The sequence below is a fragment of the Vulpes lagopus genome, chromosome 10 (genome assembly GCF_018345385.1).
Source record: "Vulpes lagopus strain Blue_001 chromosome 10, ASM1834538v1, whole genome shotgun sequence".
Taxonomy (NCBI): Eukaryota; Metazoa; Chordata; class Mammalia; order Carnivora; family Canidae; genus Vulpes; species Vulpes lagopus.
In genome coordinates, this window is record NC_054833.1 from 80,698,453 (window position 1) to 80,711,572 (window position 13,120).

The 13,120-nt window shown below is 58.9% G+C and overlaps 1 protein-coding gene across 1 annotated transcript; it reads right to left on the minus strand.

Moving 5' to 3' along the window:
• Positions 1-865: 865 nt before the first annotated feature.
• TMEM61 (transmembrane protein 61) lies at positions 866-11,420 on the minus strand. Its single transcript, XM_041772391.1, is given in 5 exon segments — positions 866-1,199; positions 1,201-1,236; positions 1,238-1,295; positions 7,004-7,353; positions 10,961-11,420. Coding segments are annotated over 5 exon segments (630 nt in total). The 5' UTR covers positions 10,976-11,420; the 3' UTR covers positions 866-1,028.
• Between the last annotated feature and the right edge of the window lie 1,700 nt (positions 11,421-13,120).

The window sequence follows — 13,120 nt, forward strand, 5'->3', positions numbered from 1 at the left end:
CTGTTAAGTGGGAACACCACCTGTAGCAGAGCAGCCATGACGATGTGAAACAGTGGCAGAGGCCTGCCCCTCGCCCCAGCATGCAGGAGGCCCTCAAGGAATGCCACCCTTATGCAGCTGACTGAGCCCCAGGACTTTGAATCCCTGCTTGCTGTGTGACCTGGGGAGGGTTACTTAACGTCTCTGAGCTGCCTTTCTCATCTGTGAATGGGGTGAGGTGGAAATGCAGGATGCAGAACGTAACCGGGCAGAGAACAGACATCTGTGCCACATCAGGAAAGTAAGGCAAGGTAACGAGCTCCCTGTCACAGGGGGTATGGGAGCAGAGGCCAAATCTGCACTAGGTGGAAAGGGGTTACTAACAAAATCTGGCAGAACAGACACCTGCCATTGGGCTAAGATGTGCATTGAGGATTTGAGGCATTAGTACTGTGCCTACAGGGTCACGGTGAGCTCACAAAGCCAGCTGCTCTCACCTCGTGCGTCCCTCATAACCCAGCTCCTCGGCCGGCGCTGCAGCCTGTCACTCCTGATTCCCATCCTATACCCGAGGAAGCCACGGCAGAGAGGCAAAGCCACTTGTTCAAGGTCACTTGGCTGATAGTCGTGGAACCCATGTCCAGGTGATCTGAATTCAGAGCCCACATTCCTCTGATCATAGACTCAGGGAGTGACCTCGGGCCAGTCCTGCCCCACCCCCATCATCTCATCTGTACGACAGTCTCCGGGCACAATGGGCACAATTGGCAGCTGTCTGAGTGCCCCATCCTGGACACCCCGGCTCACCTCAGGACTGCAGCCCCACCAGCATCACGTGCGGCAGAAGAACCACCAGCCGGGCCCAGGCACCCAGGGAGTCACGAGAGGTGATCAGATGGGTTTATTCTAAGCCGTCTGTTGCACGGCGATAGGTGACTACAACAGCATTCCGCAACAAAGGGTTGTTGAGTGCCTCCTGTGGACCAGGCGCTGGACTAGCCACCAGAGGCCCAGCCTCTGTCCCCGGCTCCAGAGGCCACGGGGAGCCTTCAAGTTTCCCCCACTGCGGCCTGAGCCGGGCCGGGACAGGAGCACCCGGCGCCAGGCACTGTTTGCCCACAGATGCCTTGACCGGCACCAACGATGCTCTCGTAGCTGGGCGGCGGGGGGCACTGGGCCCCCAGCAGGGCATCCCCCGAGGCTCTGTCCTCCAGGCCTTCCCTCCACGGGCTGTGCAGGTGGTGTTGGGGGTCCCTGCAGCCAGCGGGCAGCACACGGCCTCCTCGTAGGTGGGGACGGCAGCCACCTTTGGGACCCTACAGGAGAAGAAGAGCAGCTGCGGCCAGGGCAAGGGCGAGACCCACCGTGTGCCAGGGAAGGAGCCAGGAAGGCTGAGGCTGGAGAAGACTTCGGGCCCTGGTCCCAACCCTGTGCCCACTCCCCAGCGCCCTGGGTGCACGGCTGAAGCTGCTCCTCCCTCTCTCCCCTCCCTGCCCCACCTGGTTAGCTGTCCACACACACTCGTCACGCCGCCTCAGTTGTCCCCGCAGGGGAAGTCCACCGCCCCCCCCGACCGCTGGCCAGTCCCCACTTGTCCTCTGAGACTCCTCTGCTGCGCTTCCTTGACTGGTGCCTCCCCCCAGCGAAGCTCTCACTCCCTGCTCTGGGCTCCCAAGAGCACTGCCCCCCCCTCGCTGTCACTGCATTGACCCCCACCAGGTGCCCTCTGTGGGTCGTCCCTTAGGACGAGGTTGGACTTTGAGCATCCAGGGCCTGAGGGCACATCGCCTGGGGACATTTGCTGAAAGACAGAGTGATGGTTCATAGGCAGAAAGACCTCCAGCTTACTGTAATATCCCTCACAAGATCCAGCGTGGTGGCTGCTCAAGGCACGATGGGAGACATCAACCCTCCTGCCCATCTAGACGTTTGAGGCCCCATATGGTAAGTCTGCCAAGTGATTACCTCTGCTTGCATACCTCCAGAGATGGAGAGTTCACTACCTACTGGGTCAACCACATCTATCTGTAAACAGCCTGACTTTCCTGTGACTTGCCCTCCCTCCAACAAATGAACTACCCTGCAGGGACTTAAGGCAGAGACCGGGCCCGTGAGGCTTCTCAGACCAGGCTTCACAGGCTAAATTCTAAAAACAGGTTACCTGCCCCAGCCGCAATGCTGATGGCAATGAGGCTGGCCCTCAGTCCTCTCAGAACCCCAGTGGGTCACCTCTGGGGAGGTGGAGCTTCTCCCCTTGCCAGGTAGTGCTTCTTCCCTTGACACTTCCCTTCCCTGGCGGGTGGGAGTGTCACTGACCCTATGTCTGGGCTGTTTCTGCTTTGGAGACGCTGCTCCCAGATACCGGGGTGACCATGTGACCCTGAAGGTGGCTTCCACACCAAGTAGTTTGAGGGCTGGCTAGGAGTCTGGGCACTGGCTAGTTCAACTCTCCACTCTGCCACATTCTTGGTGGAAGATCATGGGCTCAGTAACTCCATTATTCTGAGCCTCAGTTTCCCCATCTATAAAATGAGGACAATAATAGCACCTATTCACCAGGGCTATGTGAAGATTAGTTGAGATAATATAGGGAAGGAGCACTTAGCACATACTCCATAAACAGGAACCAATAACAAAATCTCAAAAGTCTCTGTGCGGAAGGGGTGTGTGGAACAAAGCTTATCACAGATCTCCTGCCATACAGGCTCCAAGAAGCTGTTGCTTGTCCAAGGTCATCAGTCTGGAGCCGGTGGGGAAACCCGTCAATCTGCACCAGGGGGTCTGCAGGTCTAGACAGGGGAGGGGCTGATGGCAGGAGGCTGGTCCTGGGGGTCAGAAGAGATGGTGGAGGGAACTTCACTCTCCAGGCTGGTGGGGGCCCTGCTGGGCACCTGCTGCTGCCCCTCGCTTGAGCTCCCATCCCCCACCGGGGACAAGGCCCTTCTCTGGACAATATGTCTTCTTAGGCCGAGACAATCACAGCCCTCAGAGTGACGCACTAGGGCGGTGGGCTTGCTGCTCCAGTCACAGGGTCATGGAACAGGCCTGTGGGGAGCCTAGGGCTGACCCCCAGCCTGTGTGCCAGCCTGATGGAGGGCACCAGCCAGGAGCCAAATGTGGGCCCCCTGCTCAGTGCTATTACATGCTCCTCTCACAGACCCTCCTCCTCTGCAAGAGACCCAGGAGCCCTGCAGGTGAGGAAGCTGAAGGGGGTGTCATTCTCTGAGCTCCCAGGATCTTTGCATGTGACTGCAGGCAAAGAACATTGCTTCTGGAGGAAAGCAAGCTAGATTCTGTTGCCGTCTATTGTGGTGTGACCTAGGCCACGTTCACATGGCCTCTCTGAGCCTCTTTCTCTTCATCCGTAAAACGGGGGTAACAATCCCCTTTTATAGATTCAGGGAGGGGGAAAATGGAGAAAGCTCTAAATACTCAGAAAAATGTGGGTAATACAGCTCCCGGAGTCCTATGTCTCCTGCCCAGCTCTCTCTCCTCCCAGCCACACTCCTGCTTCACCCTCTTCTCCAAGCCCTCCAGATATGAGATAGATTTGGGGTATGCCTGGGGAGTCCAGTCAGTTAAGCATCTGCCTTTGGTTCAGGTCATGATCCTAGGGTCCTGGAATGGAGCCTGCTTTTCTCTCTGCCTCTGCCACTCTGCCTCTCTGCCACTCCCCCTGCTGTGTTCTCTCTTTCTCTGACAATTAAATAAATAAATAAAATCTTAAAAAAAAAAAAAAAAGAGGTTTGGAGTATGCCTGGGATGGCCCATGCAGGCAACAGCTGGCAGGGCAAGGCACACATACCAGGTAAGCTTACCCCATAGCAGGAAGTTTGCTTAGAGGGCAGATGCGGAGTAGCCCTTCATGCCACCTGCTGCTGCCTTATGAGCCAGCAGGGCCCAGCCAGCCCCTAGTCCCATACCCATGGTCTAGAAATTGGGGAGCTTGAGGCCCCATGCAGGGCGGCCAGATCACACACACTTCCGGACGGAGGCTCCGTTCAGTGTATTCTGGATACTGCACCCTGCAAGTGTGTGAGAGGGGCCTGCCCCCATGGTCCCCAGGTGCAGCAAGTTCCACTGAGGCTGGGTCTTGCCCCACTCTCTGGAGCCCTGTGGGGGCAGGAGACCCATACCTGGCATTGCCTCTTCCACCCTTCAGCTGAGTCAGGCAACCACAGGAGGGAGAGGGAAAGGGATGTGGATGAAATACTATTTGCCCAATGTGTAAATTCCCTAATCTGTGTCATGTTTGTGACAAGCCAGGGGGCCTGGCTCTCAGCCATTGTACAGATAGGTAAAGGTCACACGTCAGCTAAGCAACAAAGCCCCAGCCCCCCTCTGATTGCAAAGTTCAAGCCAACTGTACCTATCACCTGTCTTCCTACCCCAGGCCCTCCTCTCTCCACACCTGAGCTCTGTCATCTGTAAAATGGGTCTCATCCTCAGGCTTACCTCGTATGGTTGAGGCTCACACGGTTAGTGGGCGCCAGAGCGCACTGCAAGCCGCAAAGCACAGTCTCACACACAGCAGCAGAGCTAAGTGTGCGCGAACCTTGCAGTGCATCTACTTCCCCATCTATCAACTCATCCGAGCCTCTCGGCAATCACAGGGGAAAGTTCTGTCAGGGTCAGATGACAGATGAAGAATTAGACATGGTTCAGGGAGTCCCAAGTAACACGCTCAAGGACACACGGCTTATAAAAGGAAGAGCGGACACTGAAACCCTCATGTCTGAGTAGACCGAGGCTGTTTCTGCTGTGCTCGCTGAGGGTGGGGGCCCTGGGAGGCCTGCTGTCCACACCAGCACAGTGGCCTCCCCATGGGGGACAGAGGCTCCCGAGCAGCAGGGCCCGGCGAGGTCAGCTTCAGGGACCAGAGAGTCATCGATAAAAGCAGCCTCCTGACACCCAACCTTCCTAGTTCTGAACCTAAGGCTTGGGTCTCTGAACCTGGTGGGCCATGAGCACCCTCCGGGCTGGGCTTCCTCCTGGCCCTGCTGGAGATGAAGGCCAACTGGCCCCACCTGACACACACTACGATGGCCCCGACACTGTTGAGTCAACACGGTTGTGTGTACAGACAACACCCTCCCCGAGCAGTCAGCCCAGGCGGGGTGAGGAGAGACAGCTTGCCGTCCAGAGCACCCTGAGGGTTGGCCTGGTTCCAGTCAACCACCGACTTGCTGTGTGACCAGGTAGGTCCTGGGGCTCTCTGAGGCCCAGGCTTTTCATCTGAGAAGGGAGAGGATTGGCTGGAGAGTCCCCGAGGCCCTGCCCTCTCACAGTTGGGTCAAACCAAGGCCAGACCATTGTACTACATGGCCCCTCGTGAATACTCTATTGTCTCTGACAATAACTTCAGGGAGTTACAGGCCACATTCTTGAACTCAGAATACATTCTCCCCCTCACTAAGGGGTCAAGGGTGTCCAGGTCCCAGGCCAGCTCATAAAGCCTTGGCTTAGCCCCTCATACACCAAAATCCAGCGCTTCCAGGCTAGGCTGGGAGCATGCAAGCTTGGAAGCCAGCAAGCTTGGCAGCCAGCAGGCTCAGCCACTTTTGGGCTGGATACTCCTCACCCTCTTCTTCTAGAAACAGCAACAGTAATTGTTACGTTGTAGGCAGACGGGACTGGAGATGGATGCAGGGGAGATAGGCACATCCCATACTTGACTGAATGAATAAATACGTAACAAGTACACATATAGCGCAGGCATTCTCCACAGGGCAAAAAGTGGGTTCTTGGTATCTTGGTGATCCTCTGTTTATGGACATAATACAGATATACATACAGAGCAAACAAATAGTATATCGGTGGTATGAACATTTCATGGAGGTGGGTAGAGGATTAAGGGGGAAAAAATGCCTAAAGAAGTTCCTTAGAGGGAGCGATAATTTTTCAAAGGTTGAGAAATATGGTCTTAATGCAAGATTTTTTTCTCCACCCCCATCCTGCCCCTTGGGCCTTTGCACAGGCTTTTCTGCCTTCCTAAACTGCCTCTCTCTACCCTATCCACTTGAGGAAAAGTCACATTTACTGTGTGCCAGGCGCTGGGCTAAGTCCTACACATGCGTGTCCCCTGAGCTAGGGAGCAGTGAGAGCAGACTCTGGGTTCAGGTCCTGACTGAGGCGCGCTAGCTGGGTGTGCTTGGGCGAGTTAACCCATGCCTTGGGGCTTCAGCGTTCTCCTCTATAAATGGAGTACAGTACCCACTTCAGAGAACTGCTGTGAAAACAAAATGAATAAATATATAAGAAGCACTTAGAACAGCATCGGGCACGTGGTGAATACAGGTGTTTGCTGTGACTGTGCTGTGCTTTTAGATGACGGTGGCATCCCTTTAGATGAGGGTGGCACCCCCTTTAGGTGAGGCTCAGCAGGGTGGCATGATCTACTTTCTTACTTGATAGTTAGTGACAGAACCAGGAAGGGATCCCAGGAGGTTTGATTCTTGTGCCTGGGCTTTTTACCCCTATGCTCTTCTGCCCCATACTATGCTGAGCTCAATTGCCACCTCCTCCAGGAAACCTTCCTGGATTTCTCCTCATCTCCATAGGACCATGTCTGCCCCTCTCTGACAGCTCTAACTACCTTGATTTGTCAAAGTCTGTTAAAGGGCTTTAAAATCCTCCAAGACTGGGGCGCCTGGGTGGCTCAGTAGGTTAAGCATCTGCCTTCGGCTCAGGTCATGATCCTGGGGTCCTGGGATTGAGTCCTGCATCAGGCTCCCTGCTCGGTGTAGAGTCTGTTTCTCCCTCTCCCTCTGCCTGTCACTCTGCCTACTTGTGTGTTTTTTCTCTCTCTCTCTGTCAAATAATAAATAAAAATCTTTTTAAAAATGAATAAATAAATTAATAAATTAATAAAATAAACTCCTCCAAGACTATGCTGATCAGCCTCCAGATCCCCAGAACATAGGCCAGGCCTGGTCTGGAGGAGAAACTCCATGAGAATTTGCTACACAAATGCCCAACAGCCTTATCCCCCACGCCACCCATCACCTCCACCTGCCCCGCTGACCTGTAGCTCTCCTTCTCCGAGGGCTCCACAGTGAGATAGTACAGATCCCTGGAGAGGTGATACGGGTCCCGTCGGGGAGGCCCCCGGGTGCTGACCTTGATGGACCACAGCAGGCCGAGGAGTAGTAGCAGGCTGCCTGCGCCGCAGCAGAAGAAGCTGACCGACCTGAGCAGGGGGTTGGAGGCCTCGGGCATGGGGTGCCCAGTGGGTGCAGCTGGCTGGCCAGGCTGAGTACCTGCATCTCCTTCACTCCACCAAGCAAAGCAGAGGGTCCCAGCTACCAGAAGCACCGTGCCGCTGACTGTCATGCAGTAGCGGAGTGTGGAGGCTGCTCGGCTCACATCACACATCTGAACACAGAAAAGGGCAGAGAGGAATAAAATGGGCCATGAGAGAGGCCTGCTGGGGGACTGGAGACCCTGTGTGGAGTCCTCCCTAGAGGTCACTGTGTAACCTGGATAGGTCATGTGGCTCCTCTGTGCCTCAGTTCTTCTCATCTGTAAAATGGAGATGATATTCCCAAGTTGGCAGGGCTGTTTCAGAGGTCACAGAGAACGTGTCCCAGGTTCTGAGCACCACGGGTGGGACCCAGCAGGAGCTCGGTTAGTGTGGTTCTGCTCACTCCCGGCTCCCCAGGCCTCACAGGTCCCATCAGCCTGGTGGGTAGGACTCCCTGTGCACCCCACTCCCCACACCAGCCCCATCTACTGCAGGCCAGGAGGGAAGGGTGGAACACTTCCTGGGCCCACCAGGGCCTCCAGGGGTGGGACTTGCTGGTTATGCCGTGCCTCACGTCCCTGTCACAATCCCAAGAGGTCACAATCCCAAGAGGTTGATACTTCCTCCATCCAGCAGAGGTAACCACAGACCCAAGGCAGGTAAAGGAGCAAGAGTGAAAGGGGGCACTGAGGAGCTCCACACTCAAGTCCACAACATGAAGCCCCTCTGTGCAAAAAGATGTCCTCTATGGCCTTATTTGTAATGGTCCTGCTTTGGAGAAAGCCTCAGGGCCCAACTACAGGGAACTGGTGAGTAAACCATGGCACACCCTCCAGATGGAACATTATTAACCCGTTTGAGAAAACAAGCTTGGCACCAATGTTTAACAACTACACGGGGATATGCGTGTATCTTCCTTTTTTCAGCTTAGCGTGGCAAATGCTGCATGGTGTATTATCTCCATCAGGTCAAGAAAAAAATGCACAGAGAAAACAAAAACTGGGAAAAAATTTGGCCCCAGATCATGCAGACAGGAAGGGATTAAACCCACATCCATGTCATCCTCAAAGCCAACCTCTAGGCCATTGTACACGTTGTTCTCTCTGTCTGGTCACTTGCCATCATCTCCCTTCAAAGACTCAGCTTGGCCCTCACCCAAGAAGCCTTCACTTACACACCAAGTCCCCAGGGCCTCCTTGGATCACAGCATTTCTGTGTGTTTAACTTCTCCTCTGCTTGTCCTCCCCACCAGACAGTGAACACCCTGAAGACAGGGTCCATACTGGCCCCACTCACGGCTAGATCCCCCTGGTGCCTAGCACACAGTAGCTGCTCAATACACATTTGTGGGAGAATTTCTCCCTGCCCTTAAATGAGGGAAAGTGGCACTGAGTAAACACCTGCTATGTGCAAAGCCTCCCTCCCAGCTGAGAGGAGCTAGGAGAAAGGAGGGAACACAGGATTCCAGCCATGGAGTGGAGGCCTGGCTCTGGTCCCTCACTCTGCAGCTCTGCAGTAACCTTACCAACTGCCCCGGGCCTGTTCCCTTATCCTTAGAAAGGGCAGGTTCTTTAACAGGCCTTTAGAAGTTAAAGAGACACAGTGTCCTCTTCCAAAATCTGAGTCAGTGAAAGCAGGGGCTGGGGAACTCAGAGACTCTAGACTTCTGTGATCAACAATGTCTTCCAAATAGGGGCTCACCCAGTCAAGCGTGCTGTGTCCAAATGATGCCCTGCTGTGCAGCCATTCAAAGGCGTGCTCCTAGGGAAGCTGAGGGCCATGGTAAAATGTTCAAGACCTAGTAGGTGAATGGGCACCTGGGCGGCTCAGTCAGTTAAGAGGCTGGCTCTTGGTTTTGGCTAAAGTCATGATCTCAGGGTCTTAGGATCGAGCTCCACATCAGGCTCTGCACTTAGCAGGGAATCTGCTTAAGATTCTCTCTCCTTCTTCCCCTATTCCTCCCCCCACTCGTGCACTCTCTCTCTCAAATAAATAAATAAATCTTTAGAAGAAAGATCTAGTAGGTGAAGCTTTAGACTTCAAATATGTTCCCAAATGTGTTTTAAAACACATGTATACACGTGAGAAAAAAAAAAAGAATGTATACATGTAACAGAGGTGCTCTAGGAGTGGACCCCAAATCTTTCTGAGCCCCCAGACCACCAGAAGCAAATAGACAAGTGTCATGCATAAATTACCTGCTCTTCTCTTCCTGTGGGTCTGGCTGTGGGGCAAGTGCCTCCTGTCTCTAGCTCAAGGCCTTTGTGTGGAGGGAGGAAAAGAACCTGACTACTCCTCCTCCAAAGTTAGACGACAGCTAGGAGAGGCTGTCAAGAGGACACGCTGCAGAAATCAGCTTGGAAAAACAATTTAAAAACCCACAGCAAATCAATAAGTTAATAACCCCTCGCCTCTGTATCACAGCACCTCTGCACACTCCCCACAGAGGTGGGTGCTCAGGGCAGGGAAAGAAATTCCTGTTTTGCAAGCGAAGAGTCCTAGCTCAAAAAGGTGAAGGACTTTGCTGGAAGCCAGAAACTGCTGTGCTTCTCAACACTTGAGGAACTTGCTCCTGCAAAAGGTAACTTAAGAGGCTCTTAAACGTCTATAAAAGCAATAGTTGTTCGTTGTGAGAAAAAGAGAAAACCGCAGAAGAGTATAAAAATTCAAAATATGAATCATCATTAATCCTGCCCCTCAATTGATGGGATGAGCACTGGGTGTTATGCTATATGTTGGCAAATTGAACTCCAAAAAAAAAAAAAAAAAAATGAAGTAAAAAAAAAAAATCCTGCCCCTCAGAGATGAAGATGATCTGCATGTGGGATGTTCCCTTTCCATTTCTCCCTCGGCCAACATCCATGATGATGGCGGAAGCAGACATGTACTGGGCATTTACATGGGCTGGGAAGCACACAGGGCTTTACAGGTGTCCCCTGACTTAATCCTCACAACAGCAGCATGGAGCTTCGAGGGTGACAGCTTGCCTGAGGTCAGTGCCAAATTTGAATCCAGTCCCGGGGTCTGGGGACCTCATCCTGGGGAACTTTCTGTCCCCATCCAGGGCCTTAATTTCATAGCTCCCCCTTCAAGACCCAGTCCAAACACCAACCACCTCCTCCTAGAAGCCTATCTGCTGCTGCTACCCCCAGCTCCCACCCACCAGATAAAGCTCTTCTCTGCACCAGATTTGTCACTCTAACTATGGCCATTCTATTAGCTCTGTGACCTTGACGCTGCTCAGCATCCCGGAGCTCAAATTCTGCGCCCCAGGGAAGGGCAAGTTGTAAAGATGAAGCGACAAGATGGCCAGCTGTCGGCAAAGCTTGGGGACACAGAGCTGGACGAGAATGGACACTGGCTCTAACACTGGGCAATTTACCTGGCTTCCCCATGCCTCAGCATCCTCTTCTGTAAAGTGGGCGTGCTCACACTGCCCGAGCAACCAAGAGAAGTCCAGGGTGCCACTCTTCTGTAGGAGCTAAGCCACCTGAACAGGAAGCGGTGCAAACCATCCCAATCAAGTGCCAGTAAGCTGAGGCCCTGACCGCCGTGCCCGAGGCCGCCGGCTTGTTAGAACACAGGAAGGGGCCCGGGTGCCCGCCCCCCCCCCCCCCCACACCCCGCACCGCCTGGCCACGCAGTCAAGGTGAAGAGAAGGGGCTGGGGCTGGGGCCGCCTTAGGAGGAGCCCAGATGCTCCGGAAGGAGGCAAAGAGGTAAGTCAGCCTACACCCACCTCGGAGCAAGCCATCAGGCGGCGGGTGGCGGCGCGGTCCGGCTCGGCTCGGCTGCCCTAGGGAGCGGCCCCCGCGGCGGTGCCCCCGCCCGGCCTCGCGCCCCCTGCGCGCTCCAAGGTCCTGGTGCAGGGCTGCCCCGCGGCCCGGCCTGGGCTCCCGCCGAGAGGAGCGAGGTCGGATGCACCCCTGCGCGCTCGGGGCTGCGGTCCCCGCGGGGTCCTGCGTGCTCGGGGCGCCTCCCCCCCGCTTCTGCTCGGCCGGGGTCGCCGTCCGCCCCGCCTCGCCCGATCCCGGGCCGGTCTGTCCGGAGACGCCCCGTGGCCTGGGTGGGGCGCCCCAGGTGCCGCCCGCCCGCCCTCAAGGCGGCAGCGCGAGCGGGAGGGCGGGGCTGAGGGTTCCCGGCGGGCGGCGGGGCCCGCGGTGGGTGGCGGCGATGTCCCGGCCCGCTGCCCGCTGCCCCCTGCCCGCTGCCCGCTGCCCGCTGCCCGCTGCCCCCTGCCCGCTGCCCCCTGCCCGCTGCCCGCTGCCCCCTGCCCGCTGCCCCCTGCCCGCTGCCCGCTGCCCGCTGCCCCCTGCCCGCTGCCCGCTGCCCCCTGCCCCCTGCCCCGCTGCCCGCTGCCCGCTGCCCCGCTGCCCGCTGCCCGCTGCCAACCTGCCCCGCTATCCCGCTGCCCGCTGCCCACCTGCACCCTGTCCGCTCTGCCCCCTCTGCCCGCTCTGCCCCCCTGCCCCCTCGCCGCTGCCCGCTGCCCGCTTCACCGCTGCCCGCCTGCCCCCTGCCCCCGCTGCCAACTGCCCCCTGCCCGCTGCCCCCTGCCCGCTGCCCCCAGCCCGCTGCCCGCTGCCCGCTGTCCCCCTGCCCCCTGCCCGCTGCCCCGCTGCCCGCTGCCCCCCTGCCCGCTGCCCCCCTGCCCAGCTGCCCGGCCTGCCCCGCTGCCGCTGCCCGCTGCCCCATGACCGCTGCCCGCTGCCCGCTGCCCCGCTGCCGCCATGCCCCCTCGCCCGCTGGCCCGCTGCCCGCCTGCCCCCTGCCCCGCTGCCCCCTGCACCGCTGCCCCCTGCCCCTTGCCCCCTGCCCCCTGCCCACCCTGTCCCGCTGCCGCTGCCGCCCTGCCCGCTGCACCCTGCCCGCTGCCGCAACCGACCCGCTGCCGCTGCCCCCTGCCCCCTGCCCTGACCCGCTGCCCGCTGCCCCGCTGCCCCGCTGCCCCGCTGCCCCTGCCCCCTGCCCCTGCCCCCTATGCCCGCTGCCCGCTGCCCCTGCCCGCTGCCCCTGCCCCTGCCCCGCTGCCCGCTGCCCCCTGCCCTGCCCGCCCGCTGCCCCTGCCGTGCCCGCTGCCGCTGCCCCCTGCCCGCTGCCCGCTGCCCCCTGCCCGCTGCCCCTGCCCGCTGCCCCTGCCCGCTGCCCCCTGCCCCCTGCCCCTGCCGCTGCCCGCTGCCCCCTGCCCCGCCTGCCCCCTGCCCGCTGCCCGCTGCCCCCTGCCCCGCCGCTGCCCCTGCCCGCTGCCCCGCCTGCCCCCTGCCCGCTGCCGCTGCCCGCTGCCCCTGCCCGCTGCCCGCTGCCCCCTGCCCGCTGCCCTGCCGCTGCCCGCTGCCCCCTGCCTGCCCGCTGCCCCTGCCGCTGCCTCGCTGCCCCTGCCCCCTGCCCCCTGCCCGCTGCCCCCTGCCCGCTGCCCCCTGCCCGCTGCCCCCTGCCCGCTGCCGCCTGCCCCTGCCCCTGCCCGCTGCCCCCTGCCCGCACTGCCCCTGCCCCGCCGCCCGCTGCCCGCTGCCCCCTGCCCCCTGCCCGGTACCCGCTGCCCGCTGCCCCCTGCCGCTGCCCCCTGCCCGCTGCCCGCTGCCGCCTGCCCGCAGCCCCCTGCCCGCTGCCCGCTGCCCCCTGCCCGCTGCCCGCTGCCCGCTGCCCACTGCCCGCTGCCCGCTGCCCCCTGCCCGCTGCCCCCTGCCCGCTGCCCGCTGCCCCCTGCCCGCTGCCCCTGCCCGCTGCCCGCTGCCCCTGCCCCCTGCCCGCTGCCCGCTGCCCCCTGCCCCCTGCCCGCTGCCCCCTGCCCGCTGCCCGCTGCCCCTGCCCCCTGCCCGCTGCCCCTGCCCGCTGCCCGCTGCCCCCTGCCCCCTGCCCGCTGCCCGCTGCCCCTGCCCGCTGCCCGCTGCCCGCTGCC